General features: G+C 32.9%; 1 protein-coding gene across 2 annotated transcripts in view; it reads left to right on the forward strand.

Annotated features, from left to right (window-relative positions):
* LCA5 (lebercilin LCA5) overlaps positions 1–12525 on the forward strand; it is a 143771-nt gene that overhangs the window by 117475 nt on the left and 13771 nt on the right. For both annotated transcript variants that reach the window (XM_081038353.1, XM_081038352.1), the window contains exons 2-3: positions 4095–4482; positions 8717–9246. In XM_081038353.1, coding sequence (XP_080894479.1) covers positions 4284–4482; positions 8717–9246 — 729 coding nt within the window. In that variant the 5' untranslated portion in view covers positions 4095–4283. The remainder of the gene's footprint in view (positions 1–4094; positions 4483–8716; positions 9247–12525) is intronic.

Raw genomic sequence — 12525 nt, forward strand, 5'->3', positions numbered from 1 at the left:
GAAGATTCCCTCAGCTTCTGTATGTCTGGAAAGGTCTTTATTCCTCCTTCATATCTAAAGGAGATCTTTGCTGGATATATTATTCTTGGCTCATAATTTCTCGCTTTCAATAGTTTGAATATTTGGTTCCATTCCCTCCTAGCTTGTAGAGTTTCTGCTGAAAAATCTGATGATAATCTAATGGGCTTTCCTTTGTCAGTTACCGTCTTCTTTTCCCTGGCTGCCTTGAGGATTCTTTATTTGTCATTGATTTTAGACAGCTTCAATACAATGTGCCTTGGTGAAGACCTGTTGGGATTGAGGTAATTAGGTGTTCTGTTTGCCTCTTGGATTCAAGGATCCAGTTCTTTCTACATGTTTGGGAGGTTCTCATCGATGATTTGTTTGAATATATTCTCTGTTCCCTTCTCTCTTTCTTCTTCTTCTGATATGCCCATTATTCTTATATTGCTCTTTCTGATGTAGTCAGAAAGTTTAAAATATGGAACGCTTCACGAATTTGCGTGTCATCCTTGCGCAGGGGCCATGCTAATCTTCTCTGTATCGTTCCAATTTTAGTATATGTGCTGCCGAAGCGAGCACAATTTTCTTTTGTATAATTTGTTTGCATAAGGATTGAACTAAAGGTCATAGATTGTAATTGTTTGTTTTCCTTAAGACTTTCCCTCCCCATCTCTTCTTTTTCTGCTTACAATTTATGCTTTAAAGAAGCCAGTTTGCACAAATGACTGCACGCAAAGCTGGCGAGGTGCGAATCAGCGCTATGGATTGTGCCAACGTCAATTTCCTGGTGCCAATATCATACCTTGTTCTGCAAGATATTACCATTGGGCAAAACTAAATGAAGTGGCACAGGACCTCCTTTACATTGTTTTGCAGCTTCCTATAAATCTATAATTATTTCATAATAAAAACTATGAAAATGAAAAAATAAAAATAAAAAGAAGCCAGTTTGTCCTAATAGAATTTTCCAGTCTGGATTTTGGTAATTGCTTTTTTATACATCTGTTTCATGTATTTTCTATAAATTGTCATTTACATTTAGCGATATGATCAGAATCAGATTGAATTTTTCTGGTAGGGGGAGCAGATCATATGCTTTAGTGATATCTCTTTGTGTCCTATCTAGAGGCACACAGTGTCTGCTTGTTTCTGTTCTGTGGTATTACCAGCCATTAATGATCGTTGTCCAGCTTCATTATTGCATTAGAGGCTACAAAATGGCACTATTCTAATTCTATCGTTATTAGCTAGAATAATTTTTCACTTATTAGCTAGAATAATTTTGTAAAGAAACACTTTCCCTTGATTACTGTTTTATTTTGAAATACAGCTGGTAACAGTATGGCAAGATACATGTTTGATTTTTTTTTTCTCTTTATTGTATCAATTTTCAGGTGAATTAGTTGGTTTCCTGGCAACATCCAAAGATGACTAATTAGTTTTTTTAAATATCATATGGCCTCATGGATTTAAACATATGTGATGTGTTTTAATCCTTTGCTTATACAGTTCTTTTGACGGTGAAATCGGTCCATCTTTACATAGTAGGAGCTCCTTCCAGCTAGCTCCTGAGTCCTTCTAACACTCCAAGGGTCTGATTGCTTCCTTGATTTCTCGTGTAACCAAATTTCTAGATTCTTAGGTTCATCTTTTGTATTTCTTCTCTCAGATAAGGAATAAGATCTTTTATGAGTAGCTCTATTTTCTTTTAAAGGCAAATGGTATTTAGACACTATATCTGGGTACTAGGAATGTTCATTTCAATTTGTTCCTTGTTTCTAGGATTTTTCAATGGACATATCTAGGAAATCGTTTTTTTAAAGAACTATAAAATCCGTCATAAATTCATTCTTATACTCTTAATTAAAATTTTGGACTACAAAGTTTTAAAACTCATATTAGCTTTTGTTTCTACTTGCGTTGAAATACAACACACTTCTTTTTTGTCTGTGGATATATCTCACTAGGGAGATAAAATCAAATCATTGTGTTTTAGTCTGAACTGTTAATCTGTATGGACTTGCCACTAAGTGTATATGTAGTTAGATTGATTTGTTTCGTTTTCTTTTGATTTATAGTAATTGCTTTTTAAAAAATCTATTTTCTAAAAATTATAATTTCCCGTCAAGTCTATAAAAATTATAGACAAAGAAGTCTAGGTGTTTGCCATCTCTGCCTCTAAACTTAGCTTCCTCCCTTCTGCTGCAGCTAGCTGTATTCAGTCAGCTAACCACCAATACATGTGGCTTTTGAATTTTAAATTAATTAAAATTCACCAAAATTAAAAATTAGTTCTCAGTCACACTTGCCACATTTCAAGTGCTCAGTAGCTCCATGTGCCCAGCTACTTAACTACATTGGGCAGCACAGATTATAGAACATGTCCATTTTTGCTGAAAGTTCTTTTGGAAGCCCTGCCTTAGAGAACCCCCCCTTTGTTTCATTAGGTGTTTTGTTTATCCTTCTGCTTCTTAAAAATGTAAAAAAATATGTGTATATATTTATAGTCCTCTTTCTTTGGTAAATGGTAGTATGCTATACATGCTTTTCTTCACCTTCTTTTTCTTAATATTTCCTGGAAATCACTCGGGACTATAGAGAATATACAGAGATAGTCCCCTTAGCTTTAACAGCTTCCTCGTACTGCACCTTATTGTGTGGATGTTTAGGTGTGTGTAGCCAGTTCTTACTGTCATTCTGATTGTTGTACTCCTTTACCACTACAGTACTGCTGCAGTGAATAGTAGCAGTGCTGTCTTCTGTATGTCTTTTTTCATGTATTACTAGAACCACTGTACTTTGAACACTAATTTCACCAATGGGATTTTTGTTTCTTCTAGAAAATATTTAAAAAGATATTCTAATTATAAAAGTGATCCAATTTTATTTTATTAGAAATCAAAATATATTAAGAGAGATAATAAAATCATCTAAAATTCATGTCTCAGACAGACACTATTTTGGTGTACACGTATCCCTCGCTTTGCAGTTTTTTTTCAGTTCCTGAGTTCAAATAGGAAGAATACTCACCAGTTTTCAGTGAATATGTGCAGTTCAGATCCTATTATATACAGCAGTTTGAATATTTTCTTTACCATAATAATATAAACATTTTCCTTCTTAACACACTTTTTTTGTAAACATTTCTAATAGCTGCGTGATATTATGCTGCACGGATTTTTACAACACTTAATTATTCCAGAACGGTTAGACATTTAAGTTGCTTCTTTAAAAACAAAATGTGTTGCATTAAACATTTACATATAATTTTCCCCCTATTTTAGGATTTTTTTTGGTATCCAGGAATTGAACTAGTAGATCAAAGGTTAAAAGGATAATTAAGTTTTAATACATCTTGCTGACTTTATGTTCCAAAAATTCTATAGCTCTTTTCTTCATAGCCATTCTGGCAGCATAGAGTGTTATTTAGCAAAATCTTTGATAATTTGATAGGTTTAAAAATGGTATCTGATGTTGAATATTTTTATGTGCCTGTCATTTGTATTACCTGCTATGGGGTCTTAACGTGTATTTTGCACATTTAACTTTTGGCCTCCTATTTTCTATATGGGGTGGTATGAAGTACTTATTTATATGTTAAGGATGGTCGTCATTTTTCTTCATGTTGCAAGTGTTTTTCATCAAGTGTTTTAATTTGATTAATTTTTACATACTTTAGTTTTACATTTTTATGTAGTCAATCTTGAATATTTCTCTTTTAGCAAGAAGCTTGTTTCCTACCCCCACACTCTCAAAAGAAAAACTAGTTTTTTGATCATTATTCACTTGTTAAAATCAGCATTTGTATTTATTATAAATCTTATAAGATTCAAGGGAGTCAAATTCAGATAACATTTATTCAGTAGCAGTTATTTGTCAGATATTTTATGTATTCTCTAACTAGGCTATGATAATCTGTCTTTTCTCCAGATACTGTAAAAAAGTGTGTGAAAATATAGATGAATTAAATTATAGTCTCTTTTTAAAATTGTAAGTTTATTATTTTTCTTTTATTATCTTTCATTGTAATTAACTATTGAAATCTATTTCACAAAATATGATGAGTTTCCCTCTCCCTTCCTTAATTGTAGGGGTAAAAAGTGTATCTTCCGGTTGCTAATGTGAATTGTGAACTACAGATAAGTAAAGAAGACAAATTGCATGGACATGAGTATTATCATCAGGATCTAAAGATTCTGAAGAATGTTCTTTAAGCTTGTGGATTTTTCTGGAAAAAACAAGCTGTGAAATTATGTGAATAGTGACCATTTTTTAAAACCATGGGGGAAAGAGAAAGAAGTCCAGATACTGACCAAGAAAGTCAGGCAAGCAAACACCATTACTGTTATTGTTCATCTGATTATGAGACTACACCACAGTCTTCTGGCCGGTCATCGCTCGTCAATCCCTCTTCACCCACAAGTATTAAGGGAAAAAGTCCTAAAAGACAAATTTCAGAGAGCCAAGTGCATCACCAAGGTAAGCATTCTTTAAGAGTCCAGTAATCCTAGAAGACTCATTTTGAGTCCATAAGGAAAGCTTGCATGAATGAAACTCTTCTATTAGTATGTATATTGATATATGCATGTAAATGGGCTGCTTTGTATTTTGAGTAGGATATCTTCTTATAAATTTATATAAATATTGTTTATGGCACTGTGTGTTACCCTTTGTTATATTCAGAGTCATACTATATATATAGAAGAAAGAACCATAAATAAAGCTTCTCATTTTGTTTTCTTCCTAAATAAATGCTTGTCTTGGGATTTCTGAGGTATGGTAAAGGGAGGAACAAAATGTCACAAAGTGTCTCTACCTTTCTTTGCCTTTATTTGTAAAATGTAAAAAGTAGTGAAAGGCATAAAATGGTTAAGGGGCATCTTTTTAGATTGAGTAAAATTACTTCCCCTAGGTAATGCAGTGTTTACTGCAAAAGTTCAAATTAAACCTGGAAATAGAATTTGGGATTTGAGACCACGAGTCTATTTTCTATTTAACTGTGTTATAATGGAGATTATAAACAAGATTGATAATTATAAATATTTTTCTTGTTAAAATATAATTACATATCCTGGAACTAGGTATTAATGTATATTTGACTAGGTAATATTCTAGAAATCTCTTGTTCATCTTAAAAGTGAACCTGGTCAAGTGAACCCTGGTGTACTACTTAGTAACAAAATATGTAAGGACTACAAGTACACCATGGAAAAACAAGTTAAGGTAAACGAGATAGTTAGTTGTAGGGTGTGTTAAACTCACCACAGTTATAAGAGCAGTAGCTTAGAATGGTGAGAGTTTAGATTGCAAGGCAAGGAGTGTTAAAATTGGGATCTGAAAAGGAAAACGGGCCAGGTTGTGAAACACCTCGAATCCAGTGCTGATAATATATGGATTGTTTCTGTGGGGGAATAGTTAGCCACTGAAAAGACTTAAGAAGGGTATAATTAAATTTGCCTATATAAACTTTTACTTTGAAAAATAATATTTGCTTTTTAAAAATCTCCAAGAATACATGTTCCTTTAGAAAGCAACCTGTCATGGACCCCGATCTGGCTTTCCAGGGATGTCCATACTTTTTAACAATTGGATGCTCTTTCTTTCTCTTCTTTTTCGCAAGTACAGTGCTGCGGGTTTTTTGGTCTCTCCTTCCAAATCTGTCTCAGTGTGGGCATCTTGTTTTGATTTTGTGGTTGAGCGCATGATCTGATATTAAACCTTTGCTACGTAATTAAGAACAAACCGACCTTAGGCTTGAACCTTCGAAAATGCTTATTTATCCCCAAGAAATAATATACATACCTAGGCAATTATTGATAGGAATACTTTAATTTTTCACTCCTTCCCCAGAAGCAATTTTAGAGGTCACCCAATTAAGGAGTCAGAACTTCTTAAGCCTTATCTTATTTGAGAAGATAATTGAGAAAAAGCTATGAAAAACAGTGCCAGCATCACCCAGAAAAATTTCAATTAATGTTTTCAATCTGACTTGTACAGTTTTCTGCTTTGCATTGTCTTTTGAACTAAAATCTGTGGTAATTTGTCTCCCTTAGATCAAGCAACAGGACCAAACTGATACTTTTCCCTAAACACTAATTTCCCTTGGTTTAAATTGCAATCACCAGTGTAGACTAAACTAAGGAAAGAACAGATGTGATTGAAACAGCATTCTGAGCACTTGAATTTGAGGATTTGCATATTTGATAACCTAGTCTTCCCTTCTCCTTTTTATTTTCAGCATTTTATTATTTTTAAAAATAAAATTGGTGCTCTATCAGAAGTGATATGTATAATGATAAAATTTAATAATAGTTTAGGTTATGCATGTTTGTATATTACATATTTATTCTATCTGTTTTTAGGTTATACATGATTGTACATTACATATTTATTCTATTTCTTGTTTTATCAATAATATAAACATACTGAGTTTTGGGTAGATACATAGTTTATCTTTACCATATGTTTTTTAAATAAGCCATATTTTTAACTCTTGGAGGAAGGAAAAAGCAGTATTTTCTCACCCTCTTTTTGGTGGTGACTTAAAGGGCAAGTGTAGAATGATTTGTATGAGAATCATCTTCTATTAGCAGTATATTTTATCTTGAGAATTTTAAAAATGAAAATAAAAAAGGTAGATGAAAGCTGAAAAATATTTTTGAGTTCAGGTTAAGTGTACTTTTATTAATTGGTTTGTAATCATACAAATAGACTATGCTATAAGTAAATCTTCAGATTTTTAGGATATCAAAAAGCTGGTTGTGGAAGCCCTTTTTGTCTCAACTTCAATAGTTGAAGTGAAATATTACTGAAAAATTTTTATCGTGATTCTTACATAGGCTTTAATTTTTCAAATAAAACAAAATTCAGTTTATAAGACGTATTTGCTGAGTTGTGTAACTTTATACGTAAAAATCAGAGCTTTGGAATGATGAACATTCATTTTTATAGTCATTTTTATGTATAAAGTTTGTCATTTCAAGAGCTCAGTACATATTCCATAATAGCATATATAGATAACGAAAACTCTGTTAACTCGGTACATTGGGAAAGAAAATTGAGATGATGGACTCTCCAAATTAAAATTGGAACATTTCTGTCCAATAGAAATATAATGCAAACCACACATGTAATTTTATGTTATCTGATAACCACATTAGGAATAAAAACAGGTGAAATTAATTTTAATATATTTTAACCCAAAATATCATTTCTAAATATAGTGAGTATAAAACATTGTGTGTGGAATATTCTACATTCTTTTTTTGTTTTTGAACTAAGTGTTCGAATGCTAGTGTGTGTGTGTTTCACAGCTATAGATATCTGTTTTGACTACCCATACTTCAAATATATCAGTAGCCACATATGACGAGTGACTACTGTCCTGAATAGCATAGTTTCAAAGTTGCAAGTACGTTTTCCCACATCTCTTGTTTTTACCACTTCCTTTGAAGTATTCGAGTATTTATAGAGCTGGAATCCCAAATTAGTATACAATCAAAACACCTTCTATCTAATCTTCCATCTTTTTAATGAAACTTTATAATATTAAGTTGTAAATACTGCTTGTTATTCTTTGTCTATATAAGTATCCGTGGCTGGAGAGATGGGTAGGGAACGGTTGGATTTTTCTACTTTTTCTTTATTTTTTTAACTCTGGAATGCATTTTCTCCTTGAAAATGCAGCCACCTTGGAGATTAAAGTTCTTTATTCTGAACTGTGGCAGACATCTAGAACCCTCTTTTAAAGGTGTTCTGTATATTGAGGCCTAAGTTTAATGAACTTTTAGTAAACGTAGTAACATTCAAAATTTTTGTGAAATGTGATCTCATATGTACACTTTAAGGATGTCATGTTTATACTTTTAGGATGTAGTGTTTAGTTTTTATCTTGTTTTCGAATTGTTAGATGTTTTCATATGAACATCACAAAACAAGCCGCTGAGAAAGTGTTTACAATCACATCTCTAAATGCTGAAGTGTTTTCCGTTTTCAGTCACTGATGAATGGGATTGAGTTCTTATTACTGACAGAATGTTTGTGGAGAACTTTGTTTTACATGCATCCTTCATTTAATCTTCACAACCTAGTCACGTAGATGGTATCCTCATTCTATGGATTAGGGACAATAGCAAAGGATTAGTTGAATTGCCCAAGGAGTTCCTAAGTGGTAAATCTGAGTTCCAAACCCAAATCTTCTCACTGAACATGCTGTTATCCTGTGTCCCCAAATGAAGAAAGAGTTCTAATTAATTTAGAGAAACATACATTTCCACATTTGAAATAATGATCCCAAATATCTTCACGCAAATGACTTGAATATCATGATGTTTTGTCCCGTGTTTATTAGGTACCATGCTAATGCTGATGATGCCCATGTCGGATTCTGACTGGCCATCTTATTATAAAGTAGAAAATGGTAAAACCTGATACTGCCGTCTTTTAAAACAATGTAAAATGACTTCCTATAACCTATTGGTGTATCATTTTGATGGATCAGAATATTCTTGACCTTTCCTAAAAGATTCCAGACCTTTCTTAATAAAAACATTATGTTAAGAGCTCTAAATAAAACCTGATATTTAACAAAATGCTGTAAAATCATATTTTAAGAAACAAAATAACTAAAGAATATTATGGATCCACTTGTGTTACAATTAAAAATAATACTCCATTTGGTACAGCTTTCACTTTATTACTGTTTCTTTTTTAGCCCCTAGGAAACCAAGTCCTAAGGGTCCACCAAACAGAAAGGGAGTCCGAGTGGGATTTCGTTCCCAGAGCCTCAATAGGGAGCCACCACGGAAAGATATTGATCTTGTTACAAAACGGGTTCTTTCTGCAAGACTGCTAAAAATCAATGAATTGCAGAATGAAGTAACTGAACTCCAGGTCAAGTTAGCTGAGCTGCTAAAAGAAAATAAGGCTTTGAAAAGGCTTCAGTACAGACAGGAGAAAGCCCTGAATAAGTTTGAAGATACAGAAAATGAAATCTCACAACTTATTGCTCGTCATAACAATGAAATTACGGCACTCAAAGAACGCTTAAGAAAATCTCAAGAGAAAGAACGGGCAACTGAGAAAAGGGTGAAAGATACGGAAGGTGAACTATTTAGGACAAAATTTTCCTTTCAGAAACTGAAAAAGATCTCTGAAGCTAGACACCTACCTGAACGAGATGATTTGGCAAAGAAACTAGTTACAGCAGAGTTAAAATTAGATGACACCGAGAGAAGAATTAAGGTAAAATTCCTACAGCTTTTAATTGTGCTGTTTTGTGTTGTTTTTCACTGGGCATTTGATGTGCTCTATTAAGACTGCTTATTGCAGTTTAGCGTTTGCTTGGAAATGAAAACTTTGTTTTAGTATTATCTTTCAGAGTAAGAGATTAGGAAAAATTTAAGATTATATATTTAAGAGCAAAATGCAAAAAAGTTGTATACATTAATGGGCTACATGTTAATGGATAAATGTTTAATTCTGTGGATCATAGTCATTTTGGGGAAATACACTATTTGATTATCTGTTTCTCTAAAATTGAAAATGATCCACTATAAGAGCTACGGTCTATAAAACTGACATTTTGGGGCCCTTGTATAAGAAATGCCACATGAACAATACTTTGTTTTTTATTTCTTTGAACATTTGTGAAAGGCATCTTTTGGGACAAGGTGTACCTCTAGTCCCCCAAATAAAAACTGATATGAGAGCTGGCGTTACTAGTCTGAGATTATAGCAAGTCCATTAAAAATATTTTTTATTTGAAATGAGAGATGAAAAGAATACTACCCCATAACTATTACACAGAGAACTTATTATATTAGATACTACCTGCTGTATGTACCGAGAGTGCCAAAAAAATGTATGCACATGACTTGGTGTTCATCTTTTGTTATCAGTATATATTATTACAATTTTAATACAGTTTTTTCCTTTCTTAAAATGTGTAGACTTTTTTTTTGTATAGATATGTATCAAACAGAAGCCCTGAGTCAGGGTTTAGAGTTGCTTAGAATTTACAAGAAGTTTGGAAAGCAAAGGTAGGGAAAAAGTATGGGAATAATGCCTGCTGTGAGAGCTCTCTCAGCCAAGGGAAAGTCAAAACTATAAATAAGTAAATTAAGCTTTTTACAGTGTATTTGGTGTTTTTATACATGGTATGTTTTTGATACATGGCTGAGAGTGCTTATCATAAATTGATGTTGGATTTTATCAAATGTCTTTTCTGCATCTGTTGATATGATCATAAGATTTTTAACCTTCATTTTGTTTATATGGTATATCACCTTAATTGATTTGAGGATATGACCCAACCTTGTATCGCTGGAATAAATCCCACTTGACCTAGTTATGTGATCTTTTTAATGTATTGCTGAATTTGGTTTACTAATACTTCGTTGAGGATTTTTGCATCTATGTTCATCAAAAATATTGGCCTATAATTTTCTTTTTTGTACGGTTTTTGTCTGGTTTTGGCATCAGTATAATGCTGGCCTCATAAAATGAGTTTAGAAGCCTTCACACCTCTTCACTTTTTTGGAATAGTTTGAGAAGGATAGGTATTAGTTTTTCTTTGAATGTTTGGTAAAAATTCTGCTATGAAGCCATCTGGTCCAGGGCTTTTGTTTGTTGGGAGTTTTTTGATTGCTGATTTGATTTCATTCAGAGTTATCAGTCTGTTCAGGTTTTCTGTTTCTACCTGATTGATCCTTGGAAGATTGTATGTTTCTAGGAATTACCCATTTCTTCCACGTTGTACAATTTTTTGGCAGATAATTGTTTATTATTTCCTTACAATCTTTTTGTATTTCTGTGGTGTCATTGCTGATTTTGTTTATCTGGGCCTTCTCTTATTTTTTTCTTGATGAATCTGGCTAAAGGTTTATCGATTTTGTTTATCGTTTCAAAGAACCAGCTCTCAGTTTCGTTGATACTTTGTTTTTTTAGACTCTTATTTCATTATTTCTGCTCTGATCTTTATTTCCTTCCTTCTACTCACTTTGGGCTGTTTGTTCTTTTGTCAGTTTTTTAGAGTGTAAGTTTAGATTGTTTGAGATTTTTCTTGTTTCTCAAGGGAGGCATGTATTGCTCTGTATTTCCCTCTTAGAACTGCTTTGGCAGTGTCCCCTAGAGTTTGGGTCACTGTATATTAGTTTTCATTTGTCTCAAGGTATCTTTTGATTTCTTCCTTGATCTCGTTGTTAACCCATTCATGCTTTAATAGCGTGCTATTTAGCCTTCATGAATTTCTGTGTTTTTTAGTTTTTTTCTTGTAATCGATTTCTAGTTTCATACCATCGTGACCGGAGAAGATGCTTAATATGATTTCAGTCTTCTTAAATTTTGAGAGTTGTTTTGTGGCCTAACATGGTCTATACTGGAAAATGTTCCATGTGCATATGAATAGAATGTATATTCTGCTGCTTTATGGTGAAATGTTCTTTTAAAAATCAATTAAATCCATTTGATCTGTTTCATTTAGGGCCACTGTTTCTTTGTTGATTTTCTGTCTGGATCTACCCATTGATGTCAATAATGTGTTAAAATCCCGTACTAGGACTGTATTCTTTTGAACTCTCCCTTTATATCTAGAAATATTCGTTTTATAATGTAGGTTCTCTTACATTGGGTACGTAGGTGTTCATGGAGTTATATCCTCTTGTTGGATTGATCTGTTTATTATTATGAAATGCCTTTCTTTGTTTCTTGCTACAGTCCTGTTTTAAAGTCTCTTTTGTCTCTTTTATTCATCCCTCAACATTTATCTTTGCCATTACTTTTTACTTCTTTAAAAAGTAAAAAGACAAAAACACTACCAAAAAAAACAGACAAAAACCCTACAAAAAAGAAAATTATAGGCCAATATTTTTGATGAACATAGAGGCATGTGTGTGTTTGTGTGAATCCCTTAATTTATGTTGTAATAACACATCTTTCTACATATAACTCTTAACCTTTGTACTAGCTTTATAATTGTTTATTCACTACTTTTACTGTTTGCCTTTGTCAGTGAGAATCTTTTTCTTTCCTGTATTTTCTGATTCATACTTTTGATCTTTGCTGTTTTACTTCAGTCCTTTTAACATTTCTTGTAATACTGGTTTAGTGGTGTTGAACTCCAGCATTTTTTTCATTTGGGAAACTCTTTATCTCTCCTTTGATACTAAATCATAGCCTTTCTGGGGACAGTAATCTTAGTTGTGCCAGTGCATTCTCACCTGCAAAGTTTCTGTTAAAAAATCTGCTGATAATCTTATGGGGACTCTGTTGTATGTCACTAACTGCTTTCCTCTTGCTACTTTTAGTATTTTCTCTTTGTCTTTAAGCTTTGGCATTTTAACTATGATATGTCTTCATGTGGGCCTCTTTTGATTCTTCTTGTTTGGGACTCTACACTTCCTGCACTGTCTGTATTTTCTTTGCCATAATTGCTTCAAATAGGTTTAAATCCCATATTCTCTCTCTTCTCCTTCTAGTACTCCTTCTCTCCTCTGCTTCTAGTACTCCTAGGGTGCAAATGTC

Source organism: Rhinolophus hipposideros (genome assembly GCF_964194185.1).
Source record: "Rhinolophus hipposideros genome assembly, chromosome: 3".
Classification (NCBI taxonomy): Eukaryota; Metazoa; Chordata; class Mammalia; order Chiroptera; family Rhinolophidae; genus Rhinolophus; species Rhinolophus hipposideros.